The sequence below is a fragment of the Gopherus flavomarginatus genome, chromosome 2 (assembly GCF_025201925.1).
Source record: "Gopherus flavomarginatus isolate rGopFla2 chromosome 2, rGopFla2.mat.asm, whole genome shotgun sequence".
Taxonomy (NCBI): Eukaryota; Metazoa; Chordata; order Testudines; family Testudinidae; genus Gopherus; species Gopherus flavomarginatus.
In genome coordinates, this window is record NC_066618.1 from 283,621,459 (window position 1) to 283,639,977 (window position 18,519).

The 18,519-nt window shown below is 40.1% G+C and overlaps 1 protein-coding gene across 5 annotated transcripts in view; it reads right to left on the reverse strand.

Annotated features, from left to right (window-relative positions):
- ASAP1 (ArfGAP with SH3 domain, ankyrin repeat and PH domain 1) overlaps positions 1 to 18,519 on the reverse strand; it is a 329,644-nt gene that overhangs the window by 149,017 nt on the left and 162,108 nt on the right. For all 5 annotated transcript variants that reach the window (XM_050940653.1, XM_050940651.1, XM_050940654.1 and 2 more), the window contains one exon: positions 13,011 to 13,156. In XM_050940653.1, coding sequence (XP_050796610.1) covers positions 13,011 to 13,156 — 146 coding nt within the window. The remainder of the gene's footprint in view (positions 1 to 13,010; positions 13,157 to 18,519) is intronic.

The window sequence follows — 18,519 nt, forward strand, 5'->3', positions numbered from 1 at the left end:
TTGGACAAACTATTTGCACACCTGTTTTTAAACTCCGAGTCTATATACTGGCTGTTTTACAAACTTTGTCTAATAAAATTGTACAGCTATTTAACAGTTTGGCTAAAAAACTACTTGTTCAAACTATCTTAAAGATGTGTCTACATGAATGTTAAGAAGGATTTTCAATCAAACTAATTCAACTGAAAAATAAATCTTTTAGCCTGTGTAGACGAGGCCTTCCTAACAGGATAAACAGCCATATCAAAACATTAATATTTGAGTAATGAACTAACATGCTCACAGAGTCTTGAAATTTAGAAGGTTACATCATTAAGTCGGGTTTGGAAGGAAAATAATTTCTTATTTTAATGGAGTCCTCTTATCTTTACCCTTGGGGGAGATCATGTGAGGATTAGAAAATATCTGAGTGTTGATTATGAAACAAAGTTAGTAGTTATCAGCCAACTTCCCTTCCATAAATAGAACAAATTTAGGCATTCTTAATCAGTGCTTCTGACCGCCGGGATATGTAAAGGTGAGCATTTCCTAGCTCCAAGGAAGTATGAAATGAATACCATCAAATTCATTGGGGTGCGTCAAAGCTACTGCTATAATTTCCCATAAAAACCAGCACATTGAATTTTCTGAACTCTACACCATCTTCAGACATGAAGATACATAAAACGAGACCCTAAAAATATACCTGTTAACCAAAATACAATTAAATCTGAACAGGCATCTCTCTCCTTGAATTATGACAAAAGATTAATAGGTACTACTGAATGGAATCATTAAAAATCCAATAATAAAAATCTTGCACAGAAAAATGTCTGTTTAAGTCAGTAATTCTCCGTACCCAGTGATTCTGTGTCTGCATCTTAAGCTAATGCTTCTTGCTGCTTCTACTGTGCAAATGCCTGTCCTTCGCAATCACTACAAAAGAATGTGCTTGGCTGTCAAAGCATTTACTCATGAAGTGTAAATGTTTCCCCACATGCACAGACACCAAAGATTTGGGGTAACAAGCACAAAAAATTGTCAAGCAAGAGTCCTCACCGTGCCATTTTGCAACACTAAACTTTCAGCAGTTCATGACTTTTTATCAAAGACTCTCAGGACTACTCTTGAATATCTAACAGTTCTCTGGATTCCATTCCCCACTATGCCTTTTCTCCAGGAAGTTTCATGAAGGATAAAAAAAAAAAAATCAGATAGCCAGTCTCCCCTCCCCCCAAAACAAAGTTGTGAAATAATAGAAGGATTTTCTGGTCCTAACTTTAAGAGTTTCTGAGAAACTGTACTAGCAGATGTATTTGTGAGAAAACATCCAACAAGTTTTACGTGTTAGAGTTTATCATCTTTATAAAGCTGCAAATATAACTACCTAGAACAGGTATTTTATTTTGCAGGTGGGAAACCAATTTCCATATTGTGGCTTTTGTGTATTTGTAAATAAAAAGCAGAAATTAAGTTATTTGAGCAGCCGCATTTTTGAGATTCAGGAGTCCAATTTCTGAGCTCAAACACTAATTTAAGGAGTAATTAAAGTTAATTTAGCACAGACACTGGCATGGGTGGGAATTAAAATAAACTTTTCTAGATTTACCTGAAGAACCAAGGCACAGAGGAAACTAAGCCAGAAAAGGATAGCCATCCGCACTTCCTGATATGACCATCCCATGAGCAATCAGTTGTCGAGGTAAGGGAAAACTAGGTTCCTCTGGTGACGCAGGTACACTGTTGCCACAATAAGTACCTTTGTGAAAATGTTCTAGACCCACTGTGAAGCTCAGGAAACTCCTATGTGCTGAATTAAAGTCTATATGAAAATCCATGTCCTTCAGATCGAGAGCTGCAAACCAGTTGTCTTTTTTTAAGGGAGGGTATCCTGAATGTCATATGAAGATATTTAGCTGAGATCCAGGATCTTCAATCTCCATTTTAGGGGAGGATGAGGAAGTATCTGGAATAGAAGCCCTTTCCTCCGTGTTGAGGAGGCACGGACTTTATCACCCCTAACTGGATCAGGGAATCCACCTCCTGAGGATCCTCTCGTGAGAGGGCTCTCTGAAGAGGGATGGAGAGGAGGGTTTTGGGGGAAAGGGCATAAATTCTATTGTGTAGTTTGTCATCTAGGATTCATTTGTCCGCCACATAAGAAAGAAATGGGATAGATGGTCACAAAGGTAATGGGGATCCGCCAACATGGAGACTGGTTGGCAGCTCTCGAAGGTCCAGTCAAAATGATTATCTGGCTGGAGCCTGGGACTGGAAATGAAGTGGCAATGAGGTGTTCTGTCTGCTGCACTGTACCCTCTAGGGTGGTTTCCAGGTGTCTCATAAGCCCTTTAATGGTAAAAGGGCTGAGAAACAGGATAGTGCCTACAAGAAGGAAGTTTGGAGTACTTCCTCCAAGGCACAGGAGTGTATATCACCAAGGAGAAGAGGAGTTGCAAGGAGGCCATTAGTGAGTAAATAGAGGAGTCACTTTGTAGACTTAATAGACTGTTGACCTCAAAAGGGAAGATCCTCTACCATTTCCTCGACCTCACCGGGAAGCCCCAGAAGTGCAACCATGAAGGCTATCTCATGACAACCGAAGTCACCATGGAATGCAAAGCCATATCTGCTGTGTCTTATGACCCTTGGAAGGATAATTGGGCAAGCAATTTCCCTTTATCCAGGATGGCCTGGAACAGATCTGAGCTCCTTTTGTTAGCAAATTCAGACAATTTGTTATAGTTAAAATCATACTTAAGACATCAGGACCTGATAATTTGCTATGCAAAATTGCAGACTGGTGGATGAAAAACTTTACCAAAGAGATCTAGTCTCTTTGTATCCTTGTTTGAGGAAGCAGACCTAGACTGGTGCAGCCAGTTGCATTGCTTGACAGCCTGGACCACTAGAGAGTTTGGGCTCAGTTAAGAAAACAAATATTACTCCCCCTTTGATGGTATCAAGTACTTTTTCTCTGTCCTTTTCAGAGTTGGAATAAAGGCAGTTGTGCTAAGCCAAATTGCTTTGGTGGGTTCTGATAAGGCATTTGTGACATTGCACTCCATATGTTTTACGGAAATATGCTTATGAGTGTGAATATGATGTAACTGGAATATGCTTTATACAAAAAAGTTTCTTGTAAAGTATCATTACAAAGGTTATAACCTACTGAATATATTCCTCCTATTTGTATGCACGTATCATTCTTGTATCTGAAGCTAGAAATATGGAGTATAACTCTGAGGTCCTATTGTAATTATGCAAAGTATGGGCCATTAATGGTGGTTTAGAATCTTGATGGCCACCATTGACTATGACAACTGGTTGTAAATGGTTTACTTACCTGCAAACCTTCCTGGGTACGTGTGGGCCAGCCCTGGAAGAATGGAGGCTAGGGTATCACAGGACATGTGAACATGTCACATGACACTGGAATCCATCTTAAACCTGGTGCTCTTCCATTTAGAAGGAGGGGTGGGGACCCAGAGAGACAAGATATTCCTGCCTTATGCCAAAGCTATAAAAGGGGGTGGAACAGAACAAAGGGGGATCCCAGTCATGAGAAACCTCTGCTTTCCACCTAAGATGTCTGCTGGAACTAACAAGGACTGTACCATGCGAAAGGACTGAGCCCAGACTAGGAAGGAGTCTAGTCTGTGAAAGAAGCTTATTGGAACATCTCTGAAGGTGAGATTTACCTGTAAATAGTTTCTTAATGTATTCGGCTTAGACTTGCGTGTTTTTTGCTTTATTTTGCTTGGTGACTTACTTTGTTCTGTTATTACTTGAAAACACTTAAATCCTACTTTTTATACTTAATAAATCACTTTTGTTTATTAACCCAGAGTAAGTGATTACTACCTGGAGGAGCAAACAGCTTTGCATCTCTCTCTATCAGTGTTATTGAGGGCGGACAATTTATGAGTTTACCCTGTATAAGATTTATATAGAGTAAAATGGATTTACTCAGGGTTTGGATCCCATTGTGAGCTGGGTGTCTGGGTGCTGCAGATAGGTAACCCACTGAGCAGTTTTTAGTTGAAGTAGGCAGCTTTGGGGGCACGGACCAGACATGGTCTGTGTTGAAGCAGGCTAGCATGTCTGACTCAATAAGGCAAGGTTCTGGAGTCCCAAGCTGGCAGGAAAAACGGGCTCAGAGGTAATTTCAGCACGTCAGGTTACAGTCCCAAAGGGGGCTCTGTGACCGAACCCATCACAGTATTATTGATTGGAAGCACCACCTTACTAGGGCCCGTAGTCTGGCAAATATCCAGAAGTTTGTGAGTAGGGTTGTTCACTTCCTCCAGGGGAATCTGGAGAACCTCCACAATCCTCCTCAGGAGGACCTGAAATTACCTATAATCACCTGGTAGCAATGGTGAGGCTGGTGCCACTGCCTCATCAGATGATGAGGAACTAAGTGCTAAAGATGGATCAGGTGGGACTGGCTGGTCCAGATGGTGGTCCTCCTCATAACACACTGGGGGAGATGCAGCAAAGTGAATACTCACTTCCTCAGATGTATTCACCCACGAAAGCTCATGCTCCAAAACGTCTGTTAGTCTATAAGGTGCCACAGGATTCTTTGCTGCTTTTACAGATCCAGACTAACACGGCTACCCTCTGATACCTGGGGGAGATGAGACTCTTCTTTGAGAAGCAACCTGTCAAAACTCCCACTCTGAGTCTTTGTAGCCAGCAGGTCAAAAATGAGGGTCTGAAGAGCCCCAGTATGTCCATGGGGTAGGATCATATGGATATGGAAGGCATGCCCTTGGAGGGTGTCCCACAGCTGGCAAAGTGCCCTATGGGAGTTAGAGGGTGTCCAGGAGACTCTGGAACCCCTGTTGGGATTCATCTTGTGCCTTGAAACTGTTGGAGGAATTGGTGCCTCAGCACCAATATGAAACATGAATCCTCCAATTCTACCAGTAGAACCGACAGTACTCTCTTGTGATGCCATGGTGGTGGACAGGACTGGCGAACAGCACACAGATGGCGTACCCATGTCTATGCCATGATTGGTAGATGGGACCAGTAAATGTGTCGTTAGTGTAAGAGTCTCATTGAACACTAGCAGATCCAATAGTATCAGCAACTCTGGGTCAGTGTAAATCAACAGGTCCTCAAGGAAGGTACACGCAGACCTAGTGGATGTAGAGCAGGAGGGGACCCTGGCTCTGGGTGGAGCTGACAATGAGGACTTGGGTTGGTCAGGGGAGTATCGATATTGTCAAGTCACTCTTTTTGCAGTGCAGTATTGTCAGTAAATGAGATTGTTCCCTTCTCAATTCACTAATGCACAGGCTGGTTCTGCCCCTCATGCAGGTGATTTTGGAGCACCTTTGGCTTTGAGTACCCCAAAATGTAGACCCATGCTCCCTATGAGCTCCTGCACCCGTACCAGTGGAAAGAGTCTCACCAGACCCCAAGGACATGTGGGAGGTGGTCCTTTTCTCTGAGGACTTGGAGGCAATTTCTCCTACTTCTTATGAGGCTGTTTGCCCTTACATTCCTCATGTCTATGGTTGGACTAGTTGGTGGGCCTGACCTCTGAGGATTTGGAGCTAGAAGCACTAGGGCTAGAGGGAAACTATTCAGCCACCCAGAAGGCCTGGGGTCAGAATGGGTATCATAAAAAGCTCCAACTGTCTACAGAGTTGGAATTCATGAAACTGTCAGGTTTGAGAAGGAAAAAAATGAATGCTGGTAAAGCTTGCGCACACAGGAGATTCTGTCACACCACAACAGGAGAGGCAGTCAGTCCAGGCCATCCCTTATGCCCTTGGTTTGGAGCATGAGAAGGTGCAGAACACAGATGCAGACCAATGGACGCTGCTAGTGAAAAATCTTTTGTTCTCAGGCATATGGAATACATGAGCACCCATAATGCATACCCTGAGGGATCATCTCTCAAAGAAGAAACGTAGGTTCTACTCCCAGTCTGGCACAGACTTACTATCACTCTATTGAACAGGAGTGAGTTTTCATTATATATATAATACGCTAAAATCTTAAGAATAAGAAGAGATTAGAAAACAGCAAATTATTTAAGATGACTGAAGAAGTCTCTGTATTAGTCTCTCAGAAAAAAGTGATTTGAAAAGTACTATATAAGTGCTATATAAAGTGTGCTTTTTATGCTTCTGGTCCTCAAGAAAGACTTGTATTTCACTATCTTTTTCCTCTAAGTTATCTTTTTTCCAAGAGTGATTGTTTTATAACTAACACAGTATAAATGTTCCAATTCAAAGTTTAATGATATTAGATCCATTGGTGGAAATCAGATTCAGTGTTATCCGGACTTTTTTTGAAAAGAAAAAGAAAGAAGTTGCTTGCCACAAAGTTAACCATAATTTTCACTTTTACTGCTTATGATTGCATTTTGCAACTTTGGAAATTATTTATTATACTAAGATATACTTCTTCCGAATTGGAGATTGCAAACAACATACACATAAATATTTAGAAGCATTCAGCAGCTAGCAAATTCTTTGAATATTTTTCAGTATTAACTTCAATAGAAACAACTCAGGTAATTCATGCTGAGCAGTCTTACCAGAAAAAAATTAATGTAGTTTGACTTCCTGTGTATCATAACCCATACAGTTTTACCCAGTTACTCCTGTATTGAGCTCAATAACTTGTACAACTAAATTAGCAGAATTTCCACATATATTTAAATTAGGGAAAGAAACATTTTAATCAGCTCCTTTCTTTCTCCCTCTGCATTTCTCTTTAATCTGCTATTTAATCTTATATTCTAAATGTCTTGAAAAATAAAATTTCTTATTAATGACTTTTATCTTTATCATTTGATAAATGCTGATATTTTATTATTTCTTTTACCTTTATTTACCAAATATATATATTTATTTTAGTTTTCTTCCTTGTTTCTGCACCGGCATCACATACAATGCCAGCAATTCCCAGGGGACACAACACGAGCTAACTGTTAGAGTTGGGTTAGCAGATGGCACTTATACCACACTTTTTGTGACTACTGTTAATTGCAATGGTGGATTTCTAGGATTATATTACTTGACAGAAAATATAACTGGTGCTATCGTATTTGGCAGTGTCCTATGAAAAATATGTCAAAATACCATAAAAAAATCTGAAGTTGTAAACTGAGAAATATAGATTTAATTATATTAATGGACTAGCTCCCTAACTAAAGTATTATTAAAAACAAGAGCTGCTTAGCAAGTCTTGTAGTTCACATATCTTTGTAAAAACTTGCTAGAGGTTTTGACAAGTATTAAGTACGGACCACAAAGTTCGCTACAGGGAAGTATCCTCCAAGTACCAGAGAAAACCTAAGGGTCTATGAAAACAATTTTGAGATGACTATCTTACTGTATCTGAAAGTTCCCAGGTTTTATTCCATACAATAAAAGATTTGGAAGAAAACAATAATAACTAATGTCTTAATAAAAAATAATTGTCTCAAAAAAAGGTATATGTATATTTTTATTCTGGGGATTATGTAAAGCCATTATCAAGATTTTGGGCACTGAACACTAAGATAACTGTTCAGTCATTCCACTGTGTTATCTATATGGGATTGGAATTTTACTAAACAATTCATTTGCGTATACTCTCTCTCCTCACCTCCTACCCTCCAGCTCTACAAACTAGATGGCCTAAGGACAATATTTTGAAAAGTGCCTAGTATTCTGAAATGCTGTAAAGGGACCAGCTGTATAAAAGGTGGTACTCAGCACTTTCTGAAAATCAGAACTTGAAGATGTTACAAAAGTTTAGTACCCAAAAATTGACACATCCAAAATCACTATTCACTTTTGAAAATCATGACCAAAGTCATCCTAATCTCTCCTCCTACATAAGTTCTCCAGACCACTTAGCATCGTAGTTGCCCTTTTCTTCAACTTTTCAAATTAAATATGCAAAGATAAAGGTGATAATCAGAACCGATTTAAAATATGTATGGTTACATTTTCTACCTCCTTTTAATGCACTCTAGCATACTATACACCATATACGCCTTTGTGATGGCTGCTGCACACTTCACCAATCTTCACTAAATATCTATAACTCAAGGATCGTAGTATCTGAGGGATACTAACGTTAATCCATGAAAATCCGTAAGAAAAATATATATAAACTGGTTTTATTGATGCGTGTTGCTTTGCACTTACCACTAACATTTCAACTGTGCCATTATTTCTCCCATATCTCCATTCACCTAATTAACTAGCATACATTTAAATATTGCTTTTGATTAGGGAGTTTATGTGGATCGTTTTCTGATTCAATGACTCTGGTAGTATTTTTTTTTCTGAACACATTTGGATTTCCTTTAGAAATCATTCCTGCTAAATTTCATTTTTGGTCTGAAATTCATTATACATCTTATAATTATGAATACTCCTTCTTGTGAGGTAGTGAGTGTAGTGGTCAGAGTGGTGGACAGCATAAGAATTCCTGTCTTCTATTCCTGATTGCTATTAATTTGTTGTGTGACTCTGAGCAAGTAATCGAACTTTGCTGTGTCACTTTCCCAAAGCATCAGAGTTGTAGTAAAGTTTAATTGACTCTAACTTTTACAAAGCACTAATATCTTTGAAGTTCTGAGTATTATAACCATTTCTCAGTGTTAATTTCCTCCACTATCTTGTCCAACCATAAAGACTGAAAAGATTCATCTGGAGTTCCTCAATCCTCCTTTGTTCATTTCCTGCCCTTCGTTGAATGGTGCCTTTAAATTTAGCTACTTGAGACAAAATAATCCTGCCATTTATTATGTCCCCTAACACTGTTTTGACTTTGAAGGTATCTATCTCTAGATTTAGCAAAACTTTCCTGGAAAAATTCCTGAATCTAAGGTGTGAATATAGAAAGAATTATCAGCATGCAAAAATAAGCAAATTTTAATTAAATAATAAATTGCCAGATAACAAACTCAGAAAAATGTTGACCACCTTCAAAATCTTGATTCTTTTGTAGCTTTTATATTGCAAAGTTACCAGAGCCTGCAGTTTCCATGTTTAAATAAAAAACTTGGCCCTTTTTAAAAAGAAAGAATCTCCAGGGACTTATCAACTTTTAGGGATATACTAATGATAGAATGGTCACATGAGCCAGTGATCTGAATCCCTTGGATATTTGAATTCTTCAGTATTTGAAAGACCATGAATCAAAGAGGAAGTCACCAAAATAAGGAAATACCCAAAACCTCTGAAAAAGCATACAACAGTTTGCAGGGATCTGAATTAACAGGAGAATCTTGCAAGTATTTGAGTCTAGATGCCATTGGACAGACTGTGTCAGAACTCCAAACGTTTTTTTAAACTGAAAAGAAAGTGTCTGGATGAAGATTCCATTCCCTTGATGTACACGTCTCATTTACTAAACGTTACATTGAGCTTTTGTAAAAGAACTATGTTGGAAAGTACTGTCTATCCAATGCAACCGTCTGCTATTTTTAGAGGCATTTCTATAGATAAAACAATAGTATTTTAAGCCCAGGTTTATTTTGTGTATGAAATCCTATAGAAGTCTGCTATAGTGCATTCGTGAGCACAAGTTTACAACGGCCCAACGGGGACAGGTTCAATTGAATCAAAGTAACTGGAAGAAATACTTTTCAAGAAACAAGTACGATAATACTTCCATGTTATCTCATCCTAATTGTGGACTTTAATGGGGAGTGAAGAGAGTGTATGAGTGCAAGAGAAAGTTCTACAGAGAGTAAAGATCAAGTATATTGATCTATTCATATTCTCAAAACTATAAGAGAATGCTGTTACTTATGAACAGGGTTCTTCCAAATTCATGGTCCATTTGGTCAATTTCACAGTCAAAGGCTTTTAAAAATTGTCATTTCCATGCTTTCAGATATTTATTTCTGAAATTTCATGGTGTTATAACCATGGGAGTCCTGACCTAAAAGAGGCTGTGGAGGAGGTTGCATGGCTATTGTAATGAGGTTGCAGTATTGCCACCCTTACTTCTGCGCTACTGCTGACAGGGGCACTGCCTTCACAGCTGGGCAGGCGGAGACATGAGGGTCGCATGGTATGGGGGGAGGGTCATCACTTTTTAGGGGTGGCAGGGCCAGCCTTAAGAGGTGAGCAACCACCCATGGCCCCATGGTCAGGGGGCGCTATGGTTAACCTCCCCTCAGCCAGCCTGAGGCCTCATTAACTCCAGAGCGCTATGCCTGTAGCTGGGAAGGGGAAGGGTATACCAGTAAAAGGTTGTAAATGTTTGTTTACTTCTCTGTATTGATCATTTTTTTGTGACTTCACTGAGCTGGCTGGGCTCTGTCTAATTTTAACCCTACAATTTCCCATGACTTTTGCTATTGACCTCAGATGGTGCAGAGGGAGGGCCAGGGTGCCAGAACCTTTGCAGAAGTAGGGGGGCTACTGGTAGTGGAACCAAGGAGGCTGGGAACCATGCCTCCCACTTTTTAATATGGATGTAGTTTGGGAGATCGGGGGGCACTGCCCCCACAAACTTCAAGCCTCAGGATCTGGTCCCCCACCACAAAGCACAACCCCTGCTGGTGCCGCTCCGCATCTGCCCAAGACTTGCAGTTTGTGGGAGAGGCAATGCCACCCCTGCCCTCCCAAAACTATACCCATGTTAATGGGGGACAAGGTCCCAAGCCCTGTTGGCTGGAGGCGCTCCAGCCGGGGCATCCAACTATGTGCCAGGTTCCATCTGCTAGTCCCAGCCAGGCTGGGGAAGGACGACACTCCCTCTTCTCTTGCAGGGGTGCTCCTGGGGCCCAGTCAGATCCACCTCTGGGAATCACCCCCAGCTGCAAGAAGCTCTGCAGTTGCTCACTATACAGTGACACCTCCCTATTTGCAGCTGGGGACTGATGGGGACAGAAAGCAGACCAGAGGTGTGGAACTTCCTGCAGTCGGGGAAGGTTCCGAAGGTGGGTCTGACCTGTCCTCGGGAACAGCCCCTGCAGGAGAAGAAAGTCCTGTCCCTGCCCAGCCCCACCAGGACTAGCAGCTGGAGCCCAGCGCATAGCAGGAGTCCTGGTTGGGTTGCCCCCAGCCCTGCCCTTCACTGGAAGATTTCACTAGGGAGACCAGATTTCACAGTCCATGACGCATTTTTCACGGCCATGAATTTGGTATAGCCCTACTTATGAAATATACTCTCCCAGGTGAAGCAGCAATTTGGAAGAATCTAAAAACTCTTTTCTGAGCTTATTTTCTACCACAGGGTAAGAAAATATTGAAAAATATGTCTCTGACTTACATGGCTTGCATAGCAACTCATGGGAGATGAAGCTAGACTACTTTGAGCCAGTCACATGCTGGTTAGGATCCTGTATTAAAGGAACATACAGTTCTATATCTCAGTAAAAAAAGTTCAGTTTGGGTTAAGTGAGGTCAAAGTACACAGAACAAGGAATCTTAATAGAGAACTTTTTTGAAATGTCTGCAGTTTCTTCTATCTTAAAGCTCCCAATTTCTATCACATAGTATAATAACTGGAACAAAAAAGAAACAGCTTTGATATCTTGAAGGTAAAGGATTATGTCTCAAAACTACACTGTATAGAATTGTTTAAGATTTAAAGGTTTAAGATTAAATAGAATTGTTCTGAGAAAGAGGAGAAATGTGCCCACTGCAACCTTCAAGTGAGTGGGTCTTTGTCCAGCTTACTGGAAGCAAAGAGACATTGCCCCTTTAAGGCTCCCTTGAAGTAAACGGAGAAAAGGGGAAGTTTACAGGGATGGACAGGAAGGCCAGCAAGCAGCTGGGGCCAGGTTAGGACAAAGTCACCACGTTGCCCACCCTGCTTTCCAGAAGTGGGGAGGTATTTATCCCCGATATAGTCACCAGGAGGCCCTCTTTACCCGAATTCGGCTGGCACCACCTACCTACGTACCCACTCATGAATTTGGAACTAGAACTGGGTTCCATTTTGATTCGCTGTACACATTATGCTAGTTCCCCCTTTTCTTTAGGAGCGCGGGGACTGAATTTTTTCCTCAACATCAGAATGGCTGAGGCAGGGTGTGGTTTTTTTTCTTCCCCAGAGTAGTTGGGCTGTAGTAGGGGGGTTAAGTTATCATGTCATAACTTAATACATAAAACTTGCGGCGGATGTCCAGTGCAGGGATACAGTGATCAGATAAAGTGAACTGGAGAAGAGTTTGAAGGAGAGCACCCCTTCTTGAAGCTGAAAAAGCGGGGTTTGGGGCTCTGGGCTCCTAGGTCTCGTCAGAGGGGAACCAACCACACTCCTTTTCCTGGTCCCCCATTAAGAGAGCTGAGGAAGAGCATTTGGGGCTTCTCTGTCTGGATCAGCAAGGAGCCGACCCCCGCCTCCCCACACTGCACAATATGTTGCTGGGCACTTCCAGATATTATAAGTGTACAAATCTATGGTCGAATTAAACCACATCCATGGCGTCTTGTCTTTCGTCCAGTGTGGACAGACAAATGAGAAATGTTGATTTGCAGAGAAGTCAGATAGGATTCTGATTTTCTTTGAAGTGAGTGGTTCTCTGCCAAGAACCTATATTTTAAATGGACCTGCTAGCAAAGAAGTGAGTGGTTTAACTTTTTTGCAAATTGACTTAGTTTCTGGGATAAGGAAATTTTAACCATTAGTATTATTATTTTAAACAGATAGGTTTATAGACAGAAATTCTGACAGATCTAGCTCTCTTTAGGAGTTCTATACAGAGACCTGTAGGAATTAGAGGATTGTAGGATTCTTCTAGTCACTTAACTGTGTATCAATTTACACTTTCATCATTCCATCTGACTAGACATTACCATAACCAAATACAGTATGTGTAATATGTATCTTATTCTTTCCAACTGTTTTTGAAGTGTAACTGTAAGTGAGGTTATTTCTGTAGTACACATACACATACACTGATTTCAGTTTAAAATTGATTTGTTTACTAGACAACATTCTGATGAATATTTACATAGTTAATCAAATCACCAGGAAAATAAAGGTACTTTATTGTACTTTGTTTTGAATCCTTTTATAAAAATTACATATATAAAACTCCTTACCAGGTTTTTCAGCAGCGTTGATAATTCCTTAGTAAGTGTTGAAAATTTAACAAAAGCAGTGCCAAGATCTGGGTTATCCCGACTTAAAAAATTACTTCCAAATTTATCTAATACTTGTGCATAGTTCTCTTCATTTTGAACATGATCTGAAAAGAGAGGTTCAAAATTAGCAAGTTTCTTTCCTATAACTATCTAATTTAAATCTATACTGTACTGCAGAGTATTAATGAAACCAAACTGGTGAATTCACAAATCAGTACCACTGTGTCAAGAAAAACAAATTACTGCATTTACTGAAAACTGGTTATTTTAAAATTAAAAAGGACTATTTAACATATAGTCGGAAGTGATTTTTATGTCACCATCTGAATTTAAGGTCACATGTAATAACAATCAATAAAATACAAAATTTATCAATGATTAATAAAGTAATGTACCTGAGAAAAGTATGATAAAGATCTATTTAAGTGGGAACATTAGCTTGTTTTTCAGAAAGTATAAATATCTTCTTTTTTGTGATGTATTGAAATTTACTTGGGAATAAAAATCAAAATGAAGTTATAGCTACTACTATTAATAGGAGCATGTTTAATTACAAACCAAACCATGAAGTCAATAGTATTACAGGTATAAATATAGGATATATTTGACCCCCAATCTGTAGATTAAGCAGAAGAAATGGCCCTCATGTTTTGTATTATTCATAATAGAATGTTAGAATTTATTTTTCTAACTGTAGAGATAAGATCTCAATGGAAAAGAAAATATATTACTACATGTCCATGAGGAATGTTATATTTTAATTTTGAAACACTAATTGCAAATCGAGGCTATCAAGATGCTTAGACAATTTTGAAATAACCATGTTTTGATGTCAGAACCAAACTATGAAGCTAATCTATAGTTAAAGAAAATTATGAATAAAATCCTAAAGAAGGAAGAGATTCTGAATTAAGAACCATCACTGTGTACTAACACATTTTCTATTTCTTTTCTCTTCCCCTTTCCTTTTTCTCTGGCATCTCTCTGCTCTTCTTTCTGTTTGTTTGTGTCTCCCATTTGAGTACCAGTGTTGAGGAAAAACTCTTACTATGTGCCCTTTAGGGTAGCCTTCCAACAACCCAGACATCACAAACTACTACACCAAAACATGAACAAGTAATGTTGAGAAGGGATACCTTAGTTTACCACAGCATGAAGAAGGGCAGGTTAAGTGGGCAGAGTTAAGACTGAAAAGTATATGGTTTGTGATGTATGGTAGCTAGGATAGCATGTGTCTGTGGGTAGGGAAATAGACAGTATGTACAGTAAGGTAACTTAAGTTTTAATTTCCTTGATTTTGTGGTTTTGAGTCAGGTTATGATGAGTGTTTTGAGCCTGAGTCTGATGAGTCACTTAAGATAATTAACTGTGAGTCCAAAGGGCCCAGCCAATCCACAAGCAAGGGTCTAGTCAGGTGACTCCAATGCAGATATATAGGCTCCTAATGAAAGGAGCAACTCCAGTATGCTCAACATCGTTACCTTGTTGGGGATACTCTACTTGCTACTTCTGACAGAGTACTCCTGCTCGCCTCTGTCCCTGTTCCAGCTTGCTCCTGCCTCAGCTCCTGTTCCAGCCACAACTGATGACCTGGCTGTCTGATTAGGGTGACCAGACAGCAAATGTGAAAAATCAGGACAGAGGGTGGGGCGTAATAGGAGCCTATATAAGAAAAAGACCCAAAAATCAGGACTGTCCCTATAAAATCGGGACATCTGGTAATCCTAGTCCTGATACACATATGGTATGTGTAGCAATCTCAACTGTTTCCCAACAGTGTTTTGTGAATTAACTATTTCTGCTGTGAGAAAGTTTAAATGATTTGCTTGGAGCAGTTCCAGAGAAGATCTTTAGTCAGCTATTATTCAATTCTATATTCTTTTATTGCCCTCATCAACAAAACACCTTCAGCAATGCATAAAGCAAGGTGACTAACATCTGTGACATGCGGTTCATTCTCTCTCATCCTTTCTGGGGAGCGGAGGAATTATATGTGCTGTGGAGAGTTGTTTGGGAAGATTTTTCTCTTTCTCATGCTTTTAAAAATATGTGTATATTGCTGTGTGTGTATGTTTCAAAGAGCAAGGTAAAAGAAGTGCACCCTGCACTTGGAGCAGAAGGTGGCAAGGTATGTGATGGCCATCTGTTCGGGTGGAAGTTTATTTCACAGTCTGGGACTGGCCATGAAAAATCTCTGTCTCCTGCACAGAGTTTTAAGTGATCTTTTAGATATCCTGGGCCCAGGCCAGTAAGTGTCTTTTAAACACAAATAGAGACTTTGACAGGTTAACATGCGCTCACAGTAGTTTGTCTTGCTAAGTGTACTGTAGCATTTTGTACTAGCAGGAGTTCTAAGGGCCAATGGTTTCACTCCCAGGTATAATACATTGCTGTAATCCAGATGAGAAGGGCAAAAAAATATATAACCAAGGCCAGGTCATTTTTAGCCAGGATGGGTGGGATCCCAGTTTCCTGGACAACCAGAAACATTATTTGCGGATGCTGCAAGGAGAGAGCTTAGCATCAAAGAGAAATCTAAAAGCACTCATGAACTACAGATTGAGCTGACCAATTATGACTGTTTATCTTCAACCAAAGGAGCCTGTACCATGACTGAAAAATACTCAAAGTCCCTTCCTCTTCCCACCAGCATAACCTCCATCTTGCTCAGTTTCAACCAGGTCTTCTTCATTCATGAATGGATTTCATCCAAGCACTGGGCCATCTTGCAAGTAGTTGCATAATCACAGACAGTAAAGGATAATTAGAGCTCTATCATATGCATATTGCTACCACTTGAGTCCATGTCATTTTACCAGTTAATCTAATGGTTGCATGCAGATGTTGAACAGGACCAGCAAAAAAACTGATCCTTCTGGGATTCTACAAGTGAGAGGTCTAGTGACAAAGGTGCAGTCTCCCATTTCTACTCTTCAGGCTTGAAAGGACTTAAAACTATTTTAGAGCTTTCTCCTGACTCATTTCTCAGACAAGACAACAATATCTACAGATCAAGAGAAGGATGAGAACAGATGAATACCCTCCATCCAATGCCACTAAGGATGTTTTAATCCCACATCCTGACCTGAATTCAAATTATGCTGGGCCAACAATATTGCCTTTAATCAGAAGAGCTTGTAGTTAGTCCTGAGCTAACTTCTCTATAACCTTGCACAGGAACAGAAGTTTTTTTTATTGGGCAATAGTTAGAATGGATGTATCCAGGGTGGGTTTCTTCAGTGTTGGTCAGACTATTGTACTCCGAAAAAAAATGGAAGAGAAGTTTACTTCCCTGAATGAGGAAATGGCTATTTCAGTTATGAGTGGCACCAGCTGCTTATGACTCTCTTTCATCAGCCAGGAAGGGCATGATTCACAAGTCTTAGCTTGAGATTCTTTTGAAGTATCCAATACTTCTTGAGAAGCAAATGTATTTAAACTCTGAGAATACAGCTACGCTAACTTGTGTGTGTTTTTTTCTGTTTTTTAAAAATCTTTAAGAGTAATTCCTGCAAGTCTAATTTTCTTCCAACAATGTTTATTTTCTTCCTCATTTGCAATTGTGGTAATGACACATTTCACTAAGATCCTCTTCTGTCTTTTTGTATTACTTACTCCTGAGTGAATTCTGTGCCAAAAAAATAAAAATTCTGTGCATAATATTTTAAAATTCTGCAAAATTCTACAAATTCTGCTCACTGGGGGTTTCACGGTGCAGGAATAATGGGCCTCTGCAGGGGGATCCAGGTAAAGGTGGTTGGGGCTCAGCAGCGGGCGTTCGGGTGCTGGGGGAGTGGGGCTTGGTGGAGGGGGGGAGAGTGGGGTGTGGTTGCAGGGGGCTCAAAAGGGTGGTCTTGGTGTGAGAGGCAGTGAGGTTTGTCGGGGTGGGGGTTCAAGTGCGGGGGATGATTTGGGTGCATGGGGCCTCCGGCTATGGGGGTTGCAGGGTTCCCATACAGTAACCCTTCCCCCCACGGCTGAGGAGCAGTGGAGGCAGGAAGTGGTGGGGCTGTGCAGAGCTTCCTGCAGCCAGGGGTGCTTTCTGGGGTGGGTTTGATCCAGACCCAGCTGCTCATTGCAGAGGAAGAATTCGTCCCATCCTCCCCAGACCAGCCAGAACTAGAAGCAGAGCCCATCGTATGATAGGAGCCACCAGCTAGGGCGTCCCCTGCGTCCCATCACAGTGATTTACTGTCCTGCCAGCTGCTCCGGATGCCTGAAATGGCGCACCTGCGCTGCTGGGGAGGGTGCGTGACCATTCTGGTGGCTTCCCTTTGCTACCCTGTCAGAAATCATTTTTCTGTGGGAAGCAAAGAAATCAGTGGCGCAGAATTCCCTCAGGAGTAATTATTTTAAGCCTCCAACGCTGGTTTGTTCAACATTTCTTTATTAGGTTCCCCTCCTTACCATATTTGAGGCTTTAAAAAAAACCCACACACATTACGGACACACCTCCCAGAATTAATTTTCCCTAGTGGGAGAGATAAGGCTATAAAGGCCAACAGGAATCATGTTTACTTCAGATAGTAGTATGAGTATCATTTTCTCCAAGGTGTAATTTTTGTCTGAGAGTATTTGAATTACAGAAAATAAAGAATCACCATTTAATTTCAGATATAAAGTTCAAATCTTCGAGTGCCGCAAAATACTATTTTTCTGTTGACTTCCACACTTTACTTTTAAAACCATGAATTTCACCACAATCCATGTGCATTATCCCATGATGCATGAATCATTTTAGACACTAAAAAAACTTGGCAGAAAGCCTCAAAAGAATTACACTTCCAAACCCTTTAAAAAAAAAAACCTGCCAAGTACTAAGTTCCACTACAACCAGAAGAGAAAACCAAATGTCTTTTCTTAAACTCAGATCAAAATTATGAAATTGCTCATGATCTTTTAACTGTATTTTGGAAATAAGATTTTACAGTGTATATTTATAATTAATTTACATATCATTTTCCTACTTATTGCAAACACAAAAATTAATGTTGTCAAATGCCCAAAGTTTTCAGTCATATGATGTGGATTGACAAATAGTAAAGTATGTTTTTAATAAGACTACATCTGTTCTAAAAGCTTATGCTTTTAATCAAATATCTTGGCATAAAAACCAAAGACATCATTATACAGTAATAAAATGCATATTTTTTATGTAAAAGGTATTCTGTAAATATGCACAACAGATCTCAGCTAATGAAGAGTATTAGCTGACTCAATCCTGGCCTAATGTGTCACAGGGTTTGTTCTGGGGTGAAGGAAGAATAAGGGAACCATAGAAGCCAGAGAACAAAAAGGCCCACTAGTTCATCCTGGTCCTCTCTTTGCCAATGCAGGATTTCACCCTACAGTATATTTCTTAGTACTTTGTTCAATCTACTTTTAAAAAAGGTGGTGGTAATGGCAACTCAGAATAATACCATACAGGTGTTAGTATCAAGCTTTAGCAGGGCAAAATGACATATGC